Below are 21,854 nucleotides of genomic sequence, written 5' to 3'. Positions count from 1 at the left end.
TGTGTGCACTAAGTTGTATCAGGTAATAAGGTTCTTATTATTACGTTATGGCTCTTCAAAGCAAACGTTTTAAGTTGCTGATGTAATTGCACTGCATGCTGTGTTGTCAGTTTAATAATCCTTTGTGTGTGTGTGTGTGTGTGTGTGTGGACCATCTGGTTTCACTTGAGGGGTTCTAGCATACTGAGGCTCATTTTGCCCCCAATGCAAACACCGCTTGTTCTCTCACTTTTAAGATGTCGTAAAACTTCAGACACTGACACACACATAAAACACAGTCCTCCCTTTAAAGATGGTAGAGTGCGTTTCTCTGGTAGTCATTTCATTATTTTCTTGTTTCTCTTTCTCCTCAGAAAGAATTATTACAGTTCTCTCAGTATCTCTTTACTTGAGCAATAACAAATCTTATAAATCTTCCATGACCTTTAGAGTACAATCTGAACCAAGCTGTTCTCTCTCTCTCTTAGCTGTACCAGCCCCCACTGATCTGGGCTTCGGCCAGGTTGGGCCAGACACTATGGAAGTCACCTGGGTGTCTCCCCGTGTCCCCAACACTGCTGGCATCTCCAACTTCCTCATCAGGTACAAACGAACACATTAAAGTCCATAAAGCTCTGTATTGTTTATTTCTGATTCCCTGATTTTAATACACGTCTCCTTATCATTCAGGTATCATCCCATTGACGATGAAGATGACATTACAGAAACTAGTGCAACACCCGGGAGTAACAATGTGGTGCTTAGGAGTAAGTTACAGCAAAACAAAGAACACACAACAACACACAAATGACTACGTTTGTATTTACGTCTTTGTCGCTGTCCACAGACTTGCTGCCTAACACGGAGTATCTGGTGAGCGTGGTGTGTGTTTATGAGCAGAGGGAGAGCTCGCCCCTTGTCGGCACCCAGAAAACAGGTGAGTCTTACCCTATGTGATTAAATCAGTCCAGAAATGGGACAAATTAGGGAAAATGAGCTTCTTTTTCAAGATGATGGAAATGTCAGTATTCAGGCGACCTGGACCTTCATGCTGCCTTTTCTTTTCTCCCAACCTTCTTCAGCTCTGGATTCACCAGTTGGCCTGCGTTTCTCTGAGATCTTCACCAACTCCTTTACCATCCACTGGCTCCCACCCCAGAGCAAAATCACCGGCTACCGCATCCGTTACCAGATGGTGAGTGGTGGCAGGGCCAAGGACGAGAGGCTGCCCCCCTCCAGGAACCACTTCACCCTGACAGGACTCACTCCAGACACGGAGTACTTGGTCAACATCTATGCAGTGAGCCGGACGCTAGAGAGCCTGCCGCTCAGCGGAAAACAGAAGACAAGTACGAAATCCTGATTTAATACTTGATATCCTCCAGTTACTCACCATATTATCATGTTTATTTATTTGTCTCTGGTGTTTCACTCTCTCCCCAGTCTCTGATGCTCCCACAGACCTGGAAGTGCTCGATTCCACCCCCACCAGCATCACAGTCCGCTGGGACGCCCCACCTGTCACTGTGCGCTACTACAGGATCACTCATGGAGAGACAGGTGAGCTAGAAATAATGACTTTTTCTTTTTCTAGTTCATCCAGTTGTCATTTATTCTGTACATTTTGTATTTGGAAATTGCTCCTCTCTAACATTTCTTCACATCTTTCATCCAGGAGGTCACAGTAATCCAAAGGAGTTCACAGTGCCTGGTTCTCAGTCCACTGCCACAATCAACAATCTGAAGCCTGGTACTGACTACACCATCACTGTTTATGCCGTCACTGGTAGAGGAGACAGCCCCGCATCCAGCACTCCAATCTATGTCACACACAAGACAGGTACACACACACACACACCCACAAACACAAATGCACATATGATCCAAACGCTGTTTCCACTCACAGCTTTTCTTCTCTCCGTCTTTCCATCCTCCTCTCACAGGCGTCGACTCTCCCTCTGAAATGGAGGTGATGGATGTGAAGGACAACAGCGTCACAGTGAGGTGGAGCCCTGCTCAGGGCCCAATCAAGGGGTACAGGGTGACCGGGGTGCCCAAAAATGGACAGGGGCCGTCTTTCACTGAGGTGGTGGCTCCAGGTATGTTGTTTGATCAAAGATACTGCTGTGTCAGTGTTTTAAAGCTGGATAAGATGTAAACGTTTAGTCCTTTCTCTTTTCCAGACCAGACAGAGATTACCTTCTCAGGACTGATGCCCACAGCAGAGTACGTTTTGAGTGTGTACGCTCTTGGACAAGATGGAGAGAGCTCTCCACTGGTGGTGAATGCGTTAACGAGTAAGGATTTACACTTTTTAGAGAAGTATTTATGAAATATTGTTTACTAAACTTCCACAAATTGAAAAACTTCTCATAACCTATTACCTTGCCACCTTTCTCTCCACTCTCATCACCTTTTAGATGTCGACCACCCCAAGGACCTGACCTTCTCTGACATCGATTCCACCTCGCTGCGAATCACCTGGGACAGTCCTGAGGGAATTGTTACATCTTACCGGGTCTTGTACTCAAGTTCAGAGGAGGGTGAGAGAGAGCTGCGCCCAGCTCCCCGAGGAGATGCCGAGTCCACTGTTATTTATGGTCTGCAACCCGGCACTGAATACACTGTGAAGGTCATCGCTCTGCATGACGGCACAGCCAGCACACCACTGGTGGGGACACAGGCTACAGGTACGGAAGGGAGTTAGCTCGAGATGTTAGATTTTTTAAAGATAAAGTTCAGAAACCAAACAGAAGATTTATTTGAGGTTTTCTGTACTTGACAGTGTCCCTCTTCTTATGTTCTTTCCCCCCTCCAGCCATCTCACCTCCCACCAACCTCCAGTTCTCCCAGGTTGGCCCGACCTCTTTCACCATGCACTGGGCCGTGCCGGGGCAGGAAAACCGACTGAATGGCCTAACGGGCCTCACGGGCTACCGCGTGGTGGTGAACCCAAAGAACAAGAGTGGTCCTACCAAGGAGATCAACTTGGCCCCAGACACCACACAGGCACACATCTCTGGGCTCATGGTGAGTGTGGGTCATATCATAACACATCATATAGCCTCATACCTGTGGAAACATATGCTCAGATAGTTGGGATTTTAGTTGCAGCCATAGTACTCAGTCTTGGGTGCAGTACAGTGAGAGACTGAAGTCTTTTTTTTTTTTTTTGCTCTTCTCCATCTCCTTTAGGTTGCAACTATCTATGAAGTCCATGTTTACGCCTTGAAAAACTCCCTGACCAGCAGGCCAGTCCAAGGAGAGGTCACCACTCAAGAGAGTGAGTCTCTCACTCATGAATCTTGAAATTCTGGCAAATAAATGCATTGTTTTGATGCATGAAATCTAAAAGATGGAATACTTTTTACAGTCATATTGTGACAGATAGTTCTTGTGTTGTGCTCTTCTGCATTAAAAGATATAAACTCTCTACTTACTTTCTCTCTCCGTCCTCATCCACCTTAAGACATCAGCCCACCTCGTCGTGTACGGATCTCTGACGTTAATGACTCTTCCATCACTCTGACCTGGCGCTCCAAGACAGAGACCATCTCTGGCTTCCTGGTTGAGGCCACGCCTACCTCCGCCCCTACAAACTACATACCCATTCAGAAGAACATCGGCCCTGACTTGCGTTCATACACTGTTACAGGTACACAGATATGAGAATGTACAAGCATTTAAATACACAAAGATGTAGCATAAACCTAAATAATGTATGATTAAATGTAATATAATTCAATCATGATGTCAAATTGTTAATATTACTGCACACAGGCACACACAGTCCCTCCTAACCTGTCACTGCATCTTATCTTCAGGTCTGGAGCCAGGCACCACTTACAAGATCAACATCTATACGCTGAAAGGGAATGGACGCAGCGCCCCTCTCACACTCACTGCCACCACAGGTAACCATTAATCTCTGTCCTACACTGTCAGTGCATTATTTTGGATGTGACAGTTTACATATTTGCAATGCTGGCAAGAAATTCCAGTATTATAGTTCACGAGTACTTACTTGCTTGCCCCTCTCTTCCAGCCAAACCGTTGGTCATCCCACCCACCAATATCCGCTTCACCTCCCTGAACCCTAACAGCATCTCTTTCACCTGGGAGCCATCCCGCAGTCCAGGGGTTACTGGGTATTACGTCACCTATGAGGAGGCCGGGAATTTGCCTCGAGAACTTCTCCCGAGACCTCATGCAGGCCAGAGCTACGCCATTATCAATGGTGAGCATGGAGCATGAGACTTAATCTACACGGATGAATGGAACATACTGTACATGCAAATCATTGATGGTGAATGATACATTTTCATGCCTTTTTTGTGTGTTTTTGTTTTGCTATAGGTCTGAAACCAGGAACAGAGTATGTCATTAAGATTGTGGCCCTGCAGAATGCTTTGAGAAGCACACCTCTAGTGGGCAAAGCCAGAACACGTAAGTACACCCATCATCTACCCTCCAGCATGAATGGCCCACTAAAAAACTTTGGTTCTGTCACTTTGACTCTTCATTTATTAAAGCAAAGATTTCCCCTATGTTAAAAATTATGACAATGTCAAAAGGCAGTTTCTATCATTTTGTAGGAATAGGATGATGATGGAAACTGTATCTCAGTCATCCTTTGGGCTTAAACTGTGATATCCTGGGAGTGTTACATACTACTGGTGCGGTGGAATAATAAAACTAGTTGCTATTAAGTTTTCCCACAAAAATGTTGATAAAAGCATAAAGTGCAACATTATAGGCTGTTTTTATTGCGCCCCTTTTTAAGCACTGTGCCAAGAATTGCACTAATTAGATGAAGTTGTCTACAGGAGAGAGCTATTTTATTGTGAAAGCTTAACATCTCTTACAGAAATATTTAGCTTTTCCCCTTAACTTGTTTTTAGCTACATCTAGATTAAAGCCACAATGTCACAATTAAATTTTTGTAAAAGTAGTGAATAATGAGCAATGACTGCTGCACATTAACGTTTTCTATATGTTTGAGCTCTGCTGCCCCCTGCTGGCTTTTACCTCTAACTGCTGTTAAAGTAGAAGTGCAGCATGTAGCTGTTGTCATTTATTGTCATTTATCTTCTTCCTTACTAAACACTGATGCTAAGGTGTGGGAAAATCTACACATGTGGATTCTCAGGCAGAGGGTTAGTTAGTTATTATTGGTTTACTGGTTTCCTGCTGTTTAAAGAGCAAAGTGGAAATGCAACCATCTTATGCTTTTATCTGCTAAAAGTGGATCTGTGCATTTGCTTTGCTTGCTTCTAACAGCTAGCATACATATGTATCTTGTCCAATCAGAGCCAGTTACAGATCATCAACTATTGGTCCCCGAGCTGCCTCAGCTTCCTGTTCCTCACCGACCCACCACTGATATCCTGGATGTGCCAGAGTCCTTCAATGACAAGATGTAAGAGCCAACATAACCACACTGAAATTATTAATTAAGAACATTTTTTTATCTGTGTTTTTCCCCATTCTCTTGTTCTTAATCCTTTCTCATTGCTCTCCCTTCCTGTGTCCAGTTTCAACTCCAACCACGTTCACTTGGCTGGGACTAGTGGCCAGAGCCGACCAGGCCAGCAGGGCCAGCACATCTACACAGAGTACCAGAACCTTGGCCCCAATAACGGATTCCATGGCCCATACGGTGGACCCAAAGAAGGCCAGAGACCGACTCTGAGAGAACCCCTGGTCTATATTCCTGTAGCAGGCCCTGATGGAAACAGAGTACCCCTGGTCAAGGTGCGTGAGACTACATTATACATGATGATTTTTTATTTAGAAATATAGAATTGAAGCTAAGCAGCAGGGTTGCTTCAACATCAGCTGCCGATCTTTTGATACTGAATACAAAGGTGTATTTTAAACATGCGACTTTGGACTGATTTTATGACCTCACACTGTCTCTATACTGTTTGATCCTGTAGGTGAGCGATGGTCCTCTGCCAGGTCTTGCTTTTGGTTTCCCTGACAATGAAACCGAGTTGCCCCAAGAAGCACAGACAATCACCACCATCTCCTGGCAACCCGTTCCTCAGACTTCAGAGTATGAGGTGTCTTGTAACCCCATTACACACCTGGAGGAAATGGGCTTCCAGGTAAACTCATACATAGCCACACACAGCCATATTCACTGCTGATGTTTGGGCCGCTTACAAACGTTCTCTTCCTCCATATAGATGCGTCTTCCCGGCACCTCCAACAGTGCAACGCTGATTGGATTGACATCTGGAGCTTCCTATAACGTCGTAGTAGAGGCCATGAGGGGCGGGGCTAAAGAGAAGGTTTTGGAGGAAGTTGTGACAGTTGGCAATGCAGGTACAGTAGTCCTCGCTGACGAAGCATGCGGAGGGAATTAGCATATTGTGTGTATCAGTCATAACAAGTTAGGACAAGGTAAACCACATCAGCTGCCTCTGTCCTAAACCTGTCGTTTCTCCTCCATCCCTTAGTTCCAGGTGACATCCCCATCACCGCCAACCGGGACGTGTGCTACGACACGTTCACACAAACCTACCATGAGGTGGGCTCAGAGTGGGAGCGCATGTCTGAGACGGGCTTCAAGCTGTGGTGCCGCTGCCTGGGGCTGGGCAGTGGCCATTTTAGGTGTGATTCATCCAGTGAGTGGCTTAATAACCCCATCCCAGCATGCTTTGCAAACATGCCATGGAATTAGAAATCAAATAATTCTATGTGAATTACTGAAGAGGAATTTATAAGATGAAATCAGAAAGTGACTACATCATAAACAAAACTATATGTTAATAAATACATTATACATCGTACACAATATAAATTCCTTCGCTACAGTTAAAGCCGTAGAATTGTAGTTTGTTCTATGTGCAGCAAAATGACGGCATGGGCAGCCTCTGCAATGACAGCTCGATCATTTACAGCAAGATACTATATGAGTTCATCAACAAGATGATGATTTGTTGACGGAGTCTGTCTGTAGTCTGCCCATGCTGGTCTCTCTGCTCTGCCTCTGTGAACTGTGAATGCATCACAGTAAGAGGGCAAACAGGAGCTAAGCTAAGCTAAGCTAACTGTCCAGTCTCAGTTATTTGTATTGTCCATAAACTGCAGCTAACACGACGATACCAGAAACTGAGTTAGTGTGTGTGTCCCCGCTGTGTAATCTGAAGGATGCGATCACATGTCGTTTGAGGTACAAATGTATTTTGCGCAGTGAAGATGTAGGCGAGACTGTGAATTCTGCTTGTTTTACAGAGAATGTGCATTTAAAATCAGGACCTGTGAATGCTCTGAATCTTTCTCTGCAGTGTGAAGAGGAAGAGTCTGTTACGCTGCTGTCTGCATTAACTGATGATCGTCTCTCATATCCACTTCACTCTCCCTCCTCCGTACTCTCATTCTACTCTTTGCTCTCCCCTTCGTCGCCATTTTCGATCCTCTCATGCATCACTCCTCTCCCTTGCTCGTCGCTCCCTTTATCCTGTCTTTCTCTCTCCCTCTCCTCTACTTCTCTTCGCTCCTTCAGAGTGGTGTCATGACAACGGCAATAACTACCGCATCGGCGAGAAGTGGGACCGCCACGCTGAGAACGGCCACATGATGAGCTGCACGTGCCTGGGCAACGGCAAGGGGGAATTTAAATGTGAACCCCGTAAGTATAGAGTGACACACACACACACACACACACACACACACGACCAGACCTATGCACATTTAGACATGAGTCTTGTTGTGTCATGATACAGCAGGATCCTGTTAAGTTTTGTATATAATGCATCATAAAATAAATTGAAATTGAGTCAAATATTTCTATTTAGTGATTTTGTCACCTGATAGTCAATCTTTAACTCTTACCCTCCAGATGAATCGACATGTTACGACGATGGAAAAATGTACCAGGTGGGAAATCAGTGGCAGAAGGAATACCTGGGCGCCATCTGTACCTGTACCTGCCATGGAGGACAGCAGGTGTGTAACGTTGCTTGTGTGTGTGTGCATACGAACCTGTGCCCTGCTGCTTTGTGGACAACATGGATATGGAGTCAATGTGATCACTCTGTGTTTGTGTGTGCATTAAACTCTCCCTCTCACGCTTTAGGGCTGGCGTTGTGAGAACTGCAGAAGGCCGGGAGGAGCGACTGATGTGGACGCCGACCTCCTTCAGCCTGTTCATTCAGATGCCTTCGACCGCTACAGAGAAAACGCTCTACGCAAACTGGTGAGTGTCGCACTCCAAATTTATGATCTAAAATAAAACAAATAAGTTAATATTAGTCACAGATGTCAACATACTGTATGCATATTCAGACAACTTTAGTTGCTTTTTGTTTTCACTCATTTCCACTTTTGACAAAAATGTTCCTCCTGTGAAATCCAGCATCTACTCACCCAATATGAAATTATTAAGTATTAAATTCAGCATATTTTTTGTGATCGTAATTTGTCATTGTTTTAAAAGATACCACTTTAAATCCAATCAAAGCTAATGAAAACCTCTCCTCTCGCCCTCCCTGTCTCTGCTGTCCAGAACATCCAATGTCCGATTGAATGTTTGAGGCCGGAGCTGCTTGCAGACGCCATCAGTCCCTCAGAGTAGAGCCGAGGGAAGTTTGAGTCAAGGAGGATGAAGAAGTGAGACCCCTTACAGCGTCGCTACCACTTCAAGAAGGAAACCTCCTCCTGCTTTCCTTAAAAGAAGACATTTCCATGAGATCTGTGGTTTCCCCCTCACCAAATTTAAGTGCCTTAACAAGACTTTTCTCTACGCCAACCCCTGTGCCTTTTCAAAGATCTGTCCAACTTTTCCCGTTGGTTGTGATCCTTTCTTCTTCAGTAGAAACAAGGATTTCACCTTCCAACAAATTGTTGACATCAACCTGTCAGAGCACAAATCCTGCTGCTTTATCACCTCAAACCTGCCGACCCCAAACATACTGCTGACACACACACACACCAGATGCAGTATGGTTGTATATTTTTGCTTTCGCATTAGGACTTTATTTTATTTTTATTAAAACATTCCGTCTTCCTTTGTCCAAGACAAAAAACATGCCACTTCAAATGTGTCTGATTTTATACCCTGATAATAACTGTAGTCGTGTTTGTTGCATTTCCCATGATTTTGAGTCTCACTGTGACTAATATATTTAGAAATCGTTTAGTTAATTATAGAATTCATTTTCTGGGTCCGTAGACATTTTCATACAAGGAGTGTGAGTTGATTGCAGAGGAATTCCATAGCCATACAGTATTTCCATTTTTGCCTGAGACCTGGATAGACATGACAGTCAGATTTAACTTACAGTCGTAAGTGTCCTGTCTGTCTCTCTGTGGTCAGTGTCCCTGTATTTTGAAGAGCAAAGCAATGGATCACTAAGATTTCTCTTCACCAAACTTTCCTTAAAAAGATAAGCACTGTTACTTTTGGGTTGGGATTAAAAAATGTTGCCTTGCCTTGCCTTGTTGCCTTGCTTATTACAGTATAGGCTCTTGAAGTCAGCATGTAGTCCTGTGATGTGTAATGTGGGTAAACCTAAAAAAATCTATAAAGCAAAAGCTGACTGACCAAAAGTTAAACTGTTTCAAAAAATGTATTGGAAAATTCAGCATTGTTTCCAAGTGAAATACATGTTAATTACACAAATGTTTGTATTTTTTTTTTATTTTTATTTTATTCATTTCTTTTATTTATCCCTTTTTTATTCAGGCATTTTGTTCAATGCTTTTTGGGGTGTACACTTTATTTTTGATTAACTTGTTTTTATATTGTTGGTGCCAAAATCTGAACTACTGTGGACTGAGTCTTTTTAATAAACTGACAAAAAATCCCAAGACAATTGTTTGGAGTTTTTGTTGGGTATTAACATATAACCAGACATAGGTCTCCTTGAGATACGATAAATGAAGGATTTCAAACAGTTCGAGTCCTTAAGTACCTGATACTGTATTTGGAAAGTCTGTGCTTTTATTCTGAAACGCAAAGCAAAGCTCTGCACCGGAATTCGTACGCCGGGTCTACCCATGGGTCTACCATTGGTTCTTCCGGAAACATTTCCGGTTAAGGCGTAAATCATTCAGAATAAAATTACGTGAACTCGTTCTTGAAAAGCACTAAAATTGCTCGTGCACGAAAGCGTAGTAATAGTTTCATAAACACAATATCTGTCCTTGTCAGTCTCGCTGATCTTTCTGAGCTGTTGTAAAATTACCTCTTTGGTTCAATAACGTTTAGTATTATTATGTGTCATTTGCTTCATCTACAGAGGACATTACGCTACATATTGTACAGTTAAATAACTTGTTAACGGACTTCAGTAGACTTGCAATTTATCTGAATTCGCACAAATAAAATAATCTCTGCAGGTTTTATGAAAATTAGAAACACTATAGGCTTAACAATTTAGCTGACCAGCCCAAACATACAGCGTGTCGTAACACATGAAATCCGAGTACAGATGATGCTTTTATTCCGAAGAAACACATGCGGAAGTGTTGTTTCTGTTGCCGCCGACGCTGAGGAACTGAGAGTGGGACAGAACTGAGAGTGGGACACAACTTCGAAGGCGACACCTGAAAAAACCCTCTGAACACGAAAAAATGGAAAACGGTTCAATCGACGCTTTAATCCTGAAGCTCCACGATGTGAACGCGGTGAAGTTCGGAGAGTACAAGCTGAAGAGCGGCATGCTGACCCCGATCTACATCGACCTGAGGGTTCTCGTGTCCTACCCAGCTCTCATGAACCAGGTAACGTGAAAGCACGTGCTGCACAGCGCGAGCGGTGAACAACACGCATCTACGTCCCGCACCTACGTTAATTCAAGACATGTGGCTGTGTATACGCGAAAATGTCAGTTTCCACGAGCTGAAGTGATGCGACGTTGGAGCACGTGGGTTTTCTGGGTTTTTCATTTCCAGTGAACTTCGACACCTTCATGAGTTCAGTCCAGAAACAGCTTCACCAAGATTTTACTGTGTACATATTTAGGTTGCTCCCTTTTCTGTAAGTAAATCAGGAACACATAAATAGAAAGCAGTTTAACATTTACTGACACCTCATATAGTGTCAACATGATCATCTTTACTGCTTTCATGCTGCTCATATTCACAACACTTGTGCATGTTGTTTAGTTTGCCATAACTGGATCATATTAAGTTAACCTAAAAATACGTAGAGGTATCAGCAGAATGGATTCAAACTTCTCATTAACGACCATTTTATAGCATTTTATCATTATTAGGGAGACTAAGAAGTACCATTTGATACTAACTGCCTTGTTTTATTACCTGTCCCACCATATCGAAGTCCTTGCCCTTTTATATCATGTTTTGCGTGCAGGTGTCAAGTCTGATCTACCAGCGAGTGTTAGAAGAGGGGCTGCAGTTCGACTCGGTGTGCGGGGTCCCCTACACAGCCCTGCCTTTGGCCACGATCATCTGCTCCAGACACGAACTGCCCATGCTCATCAGGCGAAAGGAGGCCAAGGACTACGGTAGGTGGCTGGAAGGCTGGACCAGCTTTGTTTATCAAGTCTCGACCTTGTGTTTGGTAGGAAACCACAAGAATGTGATTAGGATGGAAGCGTTTGCGTTCCAGTTTGGAGCGCCATGAATCAGAACCTCAGCTCATTAACAAGTGAAAAGAGTCTGTTCTTCAAACATGACAAAACATTCATTGTGATGTTCACTCATTGTGACGCCTTGATGCCACATGGAGCTGCAGCTCTGTGGGTTATGGACCGGCCACACGTCCATCACTGGTGTTATCACAGGTCCTTTCTCTCAGCCGTCGGTGACAAACTCTTCTCCCTCCTGATGAATAAGGGCCAACATGATCACAAGTTAACGCTGAAGGCTGCTGCATTGCAACGGTGCACATTGACCTGATGCAAAGCTCTTTGTCAACCATAGACATTCCTCTGGCCCTATAAAGCTGACGAGACAGTCCTCTTGAAAGGGGTCTTCTTCACTCCCCCCTTTGACAGCCTACCCATGCTCATGTGATTGAAGCACACTGTGTCAGAAACCTTTGCTCCTCTGGACGGTGGCTCACAGAGGCCTTGATTCAGTCAAATTGAGTAGAATAGGGACTGATAAGGCTCCTTGTGTAACCCTGCTAGGAACCAAGCGTCTGGTGGAGGGCTCGTTTCGTGAGGGCGACACATGTCTGATCATCGAGGACACGGTGACCAGCGGCAGCAGCATCCTGGAGACTGCTGAAGTGCTCTACAAAGGGGGGCTGAAGGTGCGGTATGAGGGAAGATTTTTGTTTGAATGATCACTGTGAAGGTTTACCGCCAAGCGCTGTAGTTCCTTTCAGAACAACAGTGATCTTAAACCTCGTATCGAAATCTTTATTTGCTCAAGGTGACAGACGCCATAGTACTGATGGACAGGGAGCAAGGCGGCGTGGAGATGTTGGCCTCTCAGGGAATCAAGCTGCATCCCATCATCTCCATGTTCAAGCTGCTCAACGTGCTGCTGGCGGCCAAACGCATCGACGCCCAGACCGCCCAGAGTGTCCGCAAGTTCATCCTGGACAACAACACTTTCAGGTACAAGGCGACAGGTGAAGTTACAGCGTTGGTGTGTGTGTGTTTTAATGCATACGTCGCGTGTAACATTCGCCGCTTTTAGCCCCAAGGAGGAGAACGGCCATGACGTTCCTGCCACCAAGAAGCCGTGTGTGCAGCCGGACCTGGAGCTGAGCTATGCAGACAGAGCCAAACTACCAAGTAAGCCCTCCTAACCCTAACCCTAACCCTGACCCATCCATTGATAATCTTAATGGGGTCATTGTCATTTTGTCGTCTGCAGACGTTCACCCTCTGGCGTCAAAGCTGCTAACGATCATGCAGGAGAAGCAGTCCAACCTCTGCCTGTCCGCCGACGTGACGAGCAGCGAGGAGCTTCTCCAGCTGGCAGACTCGCTGGGTCCGAGCGTCTGCGTGCTGAAGACCCACGTAGACATCCTACAGGTTGGTGTCAGCCCGGTTCATGTTTGACAAGAGGGATGTTATCAGGACAGATGATCTGATGCTTTTCTGACATCTGGAAAACAGGACTACACAGCGGCCTTCAGCGAGAAACTGCAGGCTTTGGCTGAGAAGCACAACTTCCTCATCTTTGAAGACCGCAAGTTTGCAGACATTGGGAACACGGTCAAGCATCAGTATGAAGGTGAGAAGATCTAAAAGACATGTGGCTTCAAAATGTTCACGTTGTAAGTGGCTGAACTGTGTGCTCGTGTGTCCCAGGCGGTTTGTACCAGATCTCGTCCTGGTCCCACATCGTGAACGCCCACGCGGTGCCGGGCCCCGGCGTAGTGAAGGGTCTGAGTGCTGTAGGAAGGCCTCTGGGTCGAGGCTGTCTGCTCATAGCGCAGATGAGCTCCCAGGGCTCGCTGGCTACCGGTGAATACACAAAGGCCGTGGTACGCACATCTCTGCTTTAGTCAAACACGTCGTCCATCGTTTAGGGTCACCCGCTCACAGTTCCTTACCTCTGTTTTCTGCCCGTACAGCTGCAGATGGCGGAGGAGCAGCTGGACTTCGTGATCGGGTTCATCTGCGGCTCCAAGATCAGCAAGAGGCCGGAGTTGATCCACATGACCCCCGGGGTGCAGATGCAGGCTGGAGGTAGATTAGCTCATTAGCTCGACAGAAATGTTGCAAGTTTTTATTTATATGTAATTATAAATTATATATATATATAATTATATGTGCTCTCTTTTTGGTGTTGTGACTTGTCTTCACCACATGGAGGAGCTATAGTACAAGAAATCATTGCCCAGCCTGCCACCAATAATCCATCTCCTGCTCCTCTACATCATCCCCTCCCCGCTCACCCATTTCTCCCCTCCCCTTCCGTGTCTCTCACAGGTGATGTGTTGGGCCAGCAGTACGCCACCCCAGAGGAAGTCCTCTACAACAAAGGCTCTGATGTCATCATCGTGGGTCGGGGTATCCTTGAGGCCCCTGATAGGCTGAAAGCTGCTGAGTCATACAGAAAGTCAGGCTGGGAGGCTTACACAAGGAGACTGGGCCAGAGTGGCCAATAGGAGCGCAGGAGCGGTGCTGCGTCAATACGCATTTTCAAATTTACTCTCAGATACTCGAACAAGGAGCTCCGCAGATGAACTGGAACTCTTCTTTTTGACATTTTTGACGAACGCCAGTGTGCAAATAATCCTATACATAGAAGCATATGTAGACCCGCGTCTGCACACCACACTACCACATCAAGATGCACACCTGTTCCTACACTGGCGCACAGTTTATTAGCATTCGTACTGGCAGGTGTGGGGAATCGGACACTGCTGAACATATGTAAATGTGTTCTTTTGATTCTGTCCTATTAATAACCAGCTTTAAATGCGCTCTTCTGATTCCCTCCTTTTTAAATACGCTGCACGACTTGACCTGAAGTCCGTTTGCTGAGGTGCTTCGGAGCAGGTTTTCACACACTTGGAGGAAAAAGGTTTCAGTATTATTCTTGAAGATGGTGTTCATTCTTCCAGCACAGGTCAAAGCGTGCAGAGTTTCAATGAGTCGTTGATTTCCTGGGTAACTAGATGTTTTTGTAATGAGGTGGCTGCTAAACTGAGGATGTGTTTAAGGCGGAATACAAAGTCATTCCCTTAAGAGAGACTGCTGCCTCCACTCGAGGTGACACTATACCAGAACAAGACTGTAGAAATAAGAGAATACTTATACTAATACTTTTTAATTTAATTGTATTTGGGTTGTAATTCAGGGCATTCACAGGTACACACATGCAGATCTTTTTCACAAAGTAAAGTAAAGAACGTCCTTGGTCAACTACAGAATGGCGGCTTCAGCTTTGCCTGAGGGATCGCAGAGTCCTGAAGAGTATTTGATGAAATATCAGCCTGATTGATATTCATTTTTCAGCAGCTGCAGTTATTTGACCATTAGTCCCTCACGTTATTTAAAGTGACGAGATGAGGGAATGCTGGTCGCAGCCTGGTTCGCCGTCACAGCTGTCTTAAGTCCGATGTCTACCGTCCATATTGTTTCGAATTACACTGAGGTCACTTTTGTTCCACAGAAATTTGAATTCAGGTATAGAGTGACATCATCAGTGATCTCACTGAACCAGTCTACAGGTTGTTCTCCAGTCAGCTGTCTCCAGAAAGAGTTGATAAACGAGTTTAGTTAGGAGAGAGCGACCTTCAGTCCCGCCAGAGGTAGACAGTAGTTGAATGTTGTAAACAGTGTCCTGGCGCCTCCACAGTTGTGCTGTTACTACTTGGTCTACATGCAGTGAAATGACTTTGAGGTGTTCTTGGGATTCTTCTTGATTTCATGGATGAATGTTGAAATTTTCTGGCTTTTCCCCTCAATTTTGTTACTAAAATAAGAAATGCACTGTCTTTTTTTCGTAAAGTGAGACTAAACATTTCAATAAATCTGACTTCTTGAAATTTTTATTTTTATTTTTGTGTCATATTTCTCCCTTACTGTACACTGGCAGCATATGTTGCTCTAAAACTTGTATACATATTATTCAGCATTAATGGAGCCTTCATAAATGTGCAGGTTAGCCATGTCATGTGCACCCCCCCACCCCCCACCCCCCAATACCACCACAGATGCTGGCTTTTGAACTGTGCACTGATAACAAGCCAGATGCTCCGTCCTCCTCGGCTCAGAGGACGCAGCGTCCATGATTTCTAAAACCAGTTTCGCTGTGTGACTCGTCAGTCACTGCGCCTCAGTCCATCTCTCCAGAGGAGGCGGCAGTGTTTCTGGATCTGGTTTACGTACAGTTTCCTCTTTGCATGTCAGAGTTCATTTGTGGCTGCAGAGATAAACTGTTCACAGACGCTGCACTGTTTGCCACAGAGTGGTGAACCCCTCCCCAGCTTTACTTCAGACAGACAGTCTTATTACTCACCTGTTGCCAGTTAACCTAATTAACTGAGATCATCCACCAGCTGTGTTCATTTAGGTTTTCACAACTTTCCCAGTCTTTTGCTGCCACCGTCCCAACTTTCTTTTCAATTGCGTTGCAGGCATCAAATTCTAAATAAGGATATCATCTTCAAAAAGCAATGAAATTTCTCAGTTTCGGCATTTAATGTGTCATCTTTGTGCTATTTTCAATTAAATACGGGGTTCAGTGTTTTGCAAATCATCACATTCTGCTTCTATGTACATTTTACAGTGACCCAACTTTTTTTGGAAAGGGGTTTTACAAACACTCTGTAGAACTTGATGAAAAGAAATAACAAATGTGCACTTTAAATGGTTTTTACCAATAATGTGACTTCTTTCACGCTCTATCTCACATTTCAGTTATTTTCTTTTGTAACTATCCCCGATCTTCTCTGTGATGTTCTTGTGAAAGAGAATTGGTCAAAATCGAAGCAGCAGGACCAGAGATCTTGACTTTAAGTCATTAGTATGAGTCAAGCTTGGATCCTACATTTCCCATAATGCAGCTCAACTGGATCTTTCATTAAACCTCTCCTGCCTGTTAGACATCTTTAATTTTCCTTTCCACCATTTTTTTTTTTTTAACAAAGCTTTGAAAATACATCATATAACTTTTCACAAGATGAGCAGCACTAACCTCGACTATAATGGTTTTATGTTCTAAATTGGATGAGTGTCCCACGCAGTAAGTTTGCAGCTGAAGTCCAACCCACAGAGCAGAAACAATCACGGATTGGCTCGCTGTCTTTCTCCATGTTGGATGGAACAACTTCTCTGTCAGTTGGTTCCTTTTATAATTTTTTTTTTTTTTTTTTTTTTTAAATAGTTTTCTGCGCTCTGGTAATTAACTCACACAAAATGGCCATATTTAGCAAAATGACGTACACGTGCAAAATGACAAGCACTAATGCCAGTGGACCATCTCCAAGAACTGACACCTGAACGCCATTAATTCAAGTCTTGAGCCTCTGATTTCCTGTTTGGGGACAATGTGTGTGCGTATAAATAGACTTAATCAGTATTTCCTCATATCTCAGGGTGGATTCTCCCTGTAGTGGCAGATGTAGTTTGTAGCCCAAACGTTTTACCTTCAACAGTCCCGGGAGGATTCCACGGCGACCTTTTCCCGAAGCTGTTAAGCAAGGTGAGCCACCCAGCAGCAGATAGTCATTTGCAAGGCATATGATATGGAAATGATGCCCGAACAGGCGCTGAATGGGACAAATTGAGTCGGCAGGTAGCTACGTTACAATGCGCCTTTTTACAGATCAGCGCAGGCACAAAGGTCAGGTACGTTGCCTGGCACACAGGAGGAGGGGGGGGGGGGGGGGGGGGGGGAAGGGTAAGAATAATTCATTTCGTGTGTGTGTGTGTGTGTGTGCCCCCAACACACGCGCGCGCGCCCCCTCCCCCTTTGTGTCAATATTTGGTCAGAGCAACGCACCGTGCGACAGGTGTGTGTGCGCGCCCTGAGGATCCTCTCTTCATCCACGAGGGGTGGAGAAAAACACAAGGGGTGGAGAGAGAGAGAGAAAGAGAGAGAGCGAGAAGGAGAGAGCATGTAGAGGTATAAAAGGTGTATACCTGTCACAAACGGCACACATTCGGTGCGCGTAAAAGGTGAGCCTGACCTGACCAAGTTTGCGCATTTAGACCTGTGTCACTTCGCTTCTTCTAAAGGTAAGCTGCAGGGCTCTTTTTTCAGATTTCCCTCAGCGTGTCCTCACACAAAGCTGAACATGCGCGCGGTGTACTAACTTTTCCAAATCTCCCTCCAAAGGTCACCTGACAACAGAGAAGCCAGCTGTGACGCGCTCGCCACATCTCTCTCTGGATGATCGGCGCACTGTGGTCGGTTCTTGTGACTTTTTCATGTCTGTATTTGCTTCACGTTGAGCCTCACGTACAATACCTGAAGATGAAGTTTTGTTCGTTCGGCTCGCGTTATGCAGGTACGGGTTGACAACTGGAAAAGGCACGAAGTTTGTTTTTTTTTCCGCTGTGGGAGCATCACTGTTGCATCACTGTTGTTAACACTGTCAAGCCTCACTTAAGACAAATGCTGGAGTGTTGATTTTGGTTGGGTTGTTTTAAAAGATTCTGCAGTGAGATTCAAGGGCACTGAAGGCCAGATATTGCCGCCAGACTGCAGCAAAGTGAGCCAAACCATTGTCACGCAAATCTTAAACAATGACATTTGAAAGAAAGACATCAGCCATGAAGTCAGGACCATTGCTCCACCTAAGACGACTTCTGAAGGACATAGTTTCAGTTAGTGAAGCACCAGGTGTATGGAAGATGTAACTGAAAAGATGGCCTTATTTGCATACAGCTGGCAACAGGCTCTATAGAAAGCCATGTCAGCCTTGGAGACTGGAGTCCCACTCATTTATCCAAAGCTGAACTGAAAAACAAAACCTCACAGAGAAGTAAGGTTGGACTCAGTTTAAAAAAATCTTTGTTGAATTCGTGGCTTTGCAGAGGAACGAGCAGAGCCACAGCTGCTGAATTCAGTTGACCGAATCAGTGATTCTGGTTGTCGAGGCAGGAAGTTCATAAAAGTTCCAGTTTAAACATGTAGTTTCCTGTTTTTACTGATAAGGTAAAAGCAAGACAATGAATCCCACTCTCACATTAAACCATATGTTCATGTAAAATGTGCTCGCTTTTAGCAGACACACCTCTGCGCTCACCTCAGCTGTAACTGTAACCTGTAACTCACACTGGGAAAGTGTCCAAATGATCGTCATCATCTGTTTATTCTCCCATCAGCGGCTGGACTCGTCTTTATACGCCTGTTTGAATTACCCCTGGACGATATCATGTTGTATGCACTGAAAAGGTTGACATTTATAATGATAGGCATGATAATCTCCGCATCTCCCTTTGGTGCTTTTTTGCTAATCATTTTCCTGTTGGCACATTCATGATGATGGCGTGTATTTTCCACTGGGGGCCTATTCATTACTGTCCATCTCCTACGTCATGAACTGAAGCTGCAGGCGAGCACAAGGGGGCAGAGAGATGGGCTTAATGGGAGGTTATGTTAATCATTAACTAAACATTATCTACACACACACACACACACACACACACACACACACACACACACACACACACACACACACACACACACACACACACACACACACACACACACACACACCAGACATCTGATATGGGCCATCTGTCATTTGGATGCTATGCTGCAGCATTCAGCCATCACACTTTTCCCATTCATTATATGTATTGTTCCTTATTTTTAAGAGCGTATCTGCCTTTCATTGCTGTAGCGCGTAACTTCAATGTACACTGCTGTGTTTTATTTCTCCAGCTCTCTGATGAAGAGGCAAAGTGACACAATAAACTGATGAAGCCAGTGCTGCAACTGTGCTATTCTGCTTTAGTAAGGAGCAAACTGCTCTTTTGTATTCCCAGTTCAAACTGATAAATTCATTCGAAGGCGGTGCTGAAGCTGCACCTTTTTCATCTGGTAAAAAAACCCCAAAACATTCAAACCATGCACCATGTTGTTACTGACTGCTATTAAATTGGGCTTAATTGCGTTATATGAAAAGGAAAGATTTAAGTGATTTATGATGGAAACTTTTGATCTAGGTACATATGAGCCAAGAATGACACGAGTCAAACAAAACCTCTATGTCACACAAGTCAAAGTAATTTCGAGGGGTGCCTCTAGCATGCATATCTCTGGGATTCAGATAAAAATACAGATTAAAAACATAGATACTGATATATTGTCCCACAGTGCAACATGCCTGCTTCCTCCATGAATGCTTAAGCTGAAGTTTAATTTAAATATCTTTAGTAACTTTGGTCCCTTTTTACAGATTATTCCCTTAACTTTTTTTTTTTTTAACTTCCTGGTAAATCCCCATCACTTTTTATTATCTAAAAAAACACCTCATGTAGGTATCATCACCTCAGCAAGAGACACTATATGAAAGCCTGTCCGACGTGTCATTCTTTCCTTGAGAGCCTATTTGCTTCTGCTTGAAGCTCTCGTCAATATTTGTTTAAAGCCAGATGAAGGGAAAGCTCACACTCCTCAGTATCCTGGTTACCTTTCCCTGATTTTGACAGACTGTCCCAACTGGTCCTGCTGCAGCTACACCCTGCCTACCAGCTCCAGGAGCCTTATGAGCCTGCAGCTGATTTGTATAGGATTCACTGTGGAGGTTTAAAGTCTGAAATTGAAACACGGTGGAGTACCGGTCAGCTAAATGTGAACAGAGAAAGCATACATACAAACATAGTGAGTTTAGAAAATATTAAATAAATATGATGTTTTTAGCACGTATGCACCAGAGCTCTGAAACTCTTTCTGTTATAAACCATTTTATAACACTGTCATTCTCTTCATATCATAATTCTGCCACAGCTGCATCTGTTGCATGTCTGTCGTTGCTCTTCCTGAGGTTTCTTCCTTTTAAACTTATTTATTTGCGTAGTTTTTCAATCCAAGTCGAGTCTACAAAAACCCTTCCAATTCAACTCTGGGCTGTATAAACAGAATTGACTAAATTCGACTTGACCTGCAGGAAAACCAAAGCTTGCCGTCTCTTATTTCAAGGCCGCTACCCCTGCTGTGACCCTGTGAACTCAGCTCTGCAGAGCCACACTGCATCACTACCATTAAGACAACTGTTTGTATCTGTGCAGCAGGAACATGATTACATTTGTGGTGCCTGCCAACCTCTTTGTGGCTATCTGTAAATGGTGAAGTGAGTGTTTCCCAGAGGCTGTGTGCATGTGTGTGTGCGTGTGTGTGTGTGTACGTATGGTGCCTGTAGGATGTGTGCTGTTTCCTCTGACAGTTACCGATAATGAAGAGTCATGCAAATGCCCAAGGCCGGTTCCCTCCCCAGCTTGGCTACTCTCTGGCTTTCTGATGATAGAAACTGGATGAAAGCGATAAGACAACAGTTGAGGTCTCAAAAAATTAGCTCAGTAAGATAAAAGAGATGGTACCTTCATGACTCTGATACCTTGTGAGTTTTTATTTTAGAAACAGGAAACCAATGGGAAGTTTCTCGCTTTTGCTATTCACCTCTCTCATGCAAAAAAAAGGGTGTGTTCTGTCTGCTTATACACCTGACTGCCAGCTGCAACGTGTGCCTGTCATCACAGTTCAATACGGATGGTCTTTCTATGTGCCAGACAACATTAGAATCTATATACTATTTCTCCATGTTTTTCCTGCAGGTAAATGCAGCTGCTTGTTTGTCCGTGCTGAGATCAGCGGGGACAAGTGGAGGCGGTACGAGCAGATGTCCCGCTCGCATCATCCTTACCTGGATTAGTCTCCATGGTAACCTTCCACCTGAAGGAGGGCATTTATTCAGTGCAATCTGCGTGTCACCGTGTGTGCTTGTGTGTGTCAGCGTGCAGATATACAAACAGTCACGTGTGCGTATGTGTGCGCGTGCTTGCATGCAAACGCGTTTGTGTGTGTGTGTGTGTGTGTGTGTGTGTGCAAGTGCATTCACTGACTATTCAAATGGTTCCAACTCACACTGACCTAGAAAACTAATTATTAGGAGTAAAAAGACAATGAAATGCTTTTCACACATATTTGCGGGGAGTTGAGCAGCAGCAGAGGACAAAGTGTGAAATGGGCATGAACGGTATTCAAGTCAAATTCCAATCGAATCATCAAAAGTTGTATGATTATGACATAACTAATAAAAATGATGCCATCACAGATTGAAAACTTGCCCAGGATCAATAGCTTTTGTGATTCTGATTCTGATTCTGATTCTGATTCTGAATTTAAGAAAAAATCATGATGGAACAGCATTTGCACCATACTGTAGGATGCAGCTGGTAAGGTCAAATGTTCTGTGACCATTACACGACCGTGCAGCACATCAGATAATGGCTCCCAGTACATGTCTGTCCAAACCA

At 44.4% G+C, this 21,854-nt stretch overlaps 2 protein-coding genes across 2 annotated transcripts in view; both read left to right on the top strand.

The window, feature by feature from the left end:
* fn1a (fibronectin 1a) overlaps positions 1–9,796 on the top strand; it is a 29,478-nt gene extending 19,682 nt beyond the window's left edge. Inside the window, exons 26-49 of the mRNA XM_070975645.1 lie at positions 468–582; positions 670–746; positions 827–916; positions 1,062–1,328; positions 1,423–1,539; positions 1,655–1,819; positions 1,923–2,078; positions 2,163–2,276; positions 2,400–2,669; positions 2,798–3,009; positions 3,175–3,262; positions 3,449–3,634; positions 3,804–3,893; positions 4,025–4,216; positions 4,336–4,425; positions 5,290–5,398; positions 5,514–5,733; positions 5,919–6,089; positions 6,171–6,309; positions 6,444–6,611; positions 7,493–7,618; positions 7,829–7,935; positions 8,066–8,185; positions 8,495–9,796. Of these exons, the coding sequence (XP_070831746.1) occupies positions 468–582; positions 670–746; positions 827–916; positions 1,062–1,328; positions 1,423–1,539; positions 1,655–1,819; positions 1,923–2,078; positions 2,163–2,276; positions 2,400–2,669; positions 2,798–3,009; positions 3,175–3,262; positions 3,449–3,634; positions 3,804–3,893; positions 4,025–4,216; positions 4,336–4,425; positions 5,290–5,398; positions 5,514–5,733; positions 5,919–6,089; positions 6,171–6,309; positions 6,444–6,611; positions 7,493–7,618; positions 7,829–7,935; positions 8,066–8,185; positions 8,495–8,563 (3,458 nt within the window). The 3' untranslated portion in view covers positions 8,564–9,796. The remainder of the gene's footprint in view (positions 1–467; positions 583–669; positions 747–826; positions 917–1,061; positions 1,329–1,422; positions 1,540–1,654; positions 1,820–1,922; positions 2,079–2,162; positions 2,277–2,399; positions 2,670–2,797; positions 3,010–3,174; positions 3,263–3,448; positions 3,635–3,803; positions 3,894–4,024; positions 4,217–4,335; positions 4,426–5,289; positions 5,399–5,513; positions 5,734–5,918; positions 6,090–6,170; positions 6,310–6,443; positions 6,612–7,492; positions 7,619–7,828; positions 7,936–8,065; positions 8,186–8,494) is intronic.
* A 670-nt stretch (positions 9,797–10,466) lies between these two features.
* umps (uridine monophosphate synthetase) lies at positions 10,467–15,417 on the top strand. The gene is made up of 10 exons (XM_070975928.1): positions 10,467–10,713; positions 11,306–11,459; positions 12,087–12,211; positions 12,334–12,521; positions 12,604–12,701; positions 12,784–12,944; positions 13,029–13,146; positions 13,224–13,399; positions 13,490–13,604; positions 13,848–15,417. Exons 1-10 carry the CDS (start codon positions 10,564–10,566, stop codon positions 14,024–14,026), a joined length of 1,464 nt encoding a protein of 487 aa, XP_070832029.1. The 5' UTR covers positions 10,467–10,563; the 3' UTR covers positions 14,027–15,417.
* Positions 15,418–21,854: the final 6,437 nt, after the last annotated feature.

This window comes from Chaetodon trifascialis, chromosome 12 (genome assembly GCF_039877785.1).
Source record: "Chaetodon trifascialis isolate fChaTrf1 chromosome 12, fChaTrf1.hap1, whole genome shotgun sequence".
NCBI classification, from domain to species: Eukaryota; Metazoa; Chordata; class Actinopteri; order Chaetodontiformes; family Chaetodontidae; genus Chaetodon; species Chaetodon trifascialis.
This window is presented reverse-complemented; position numbering and strand designations above follow the sequence as displayed.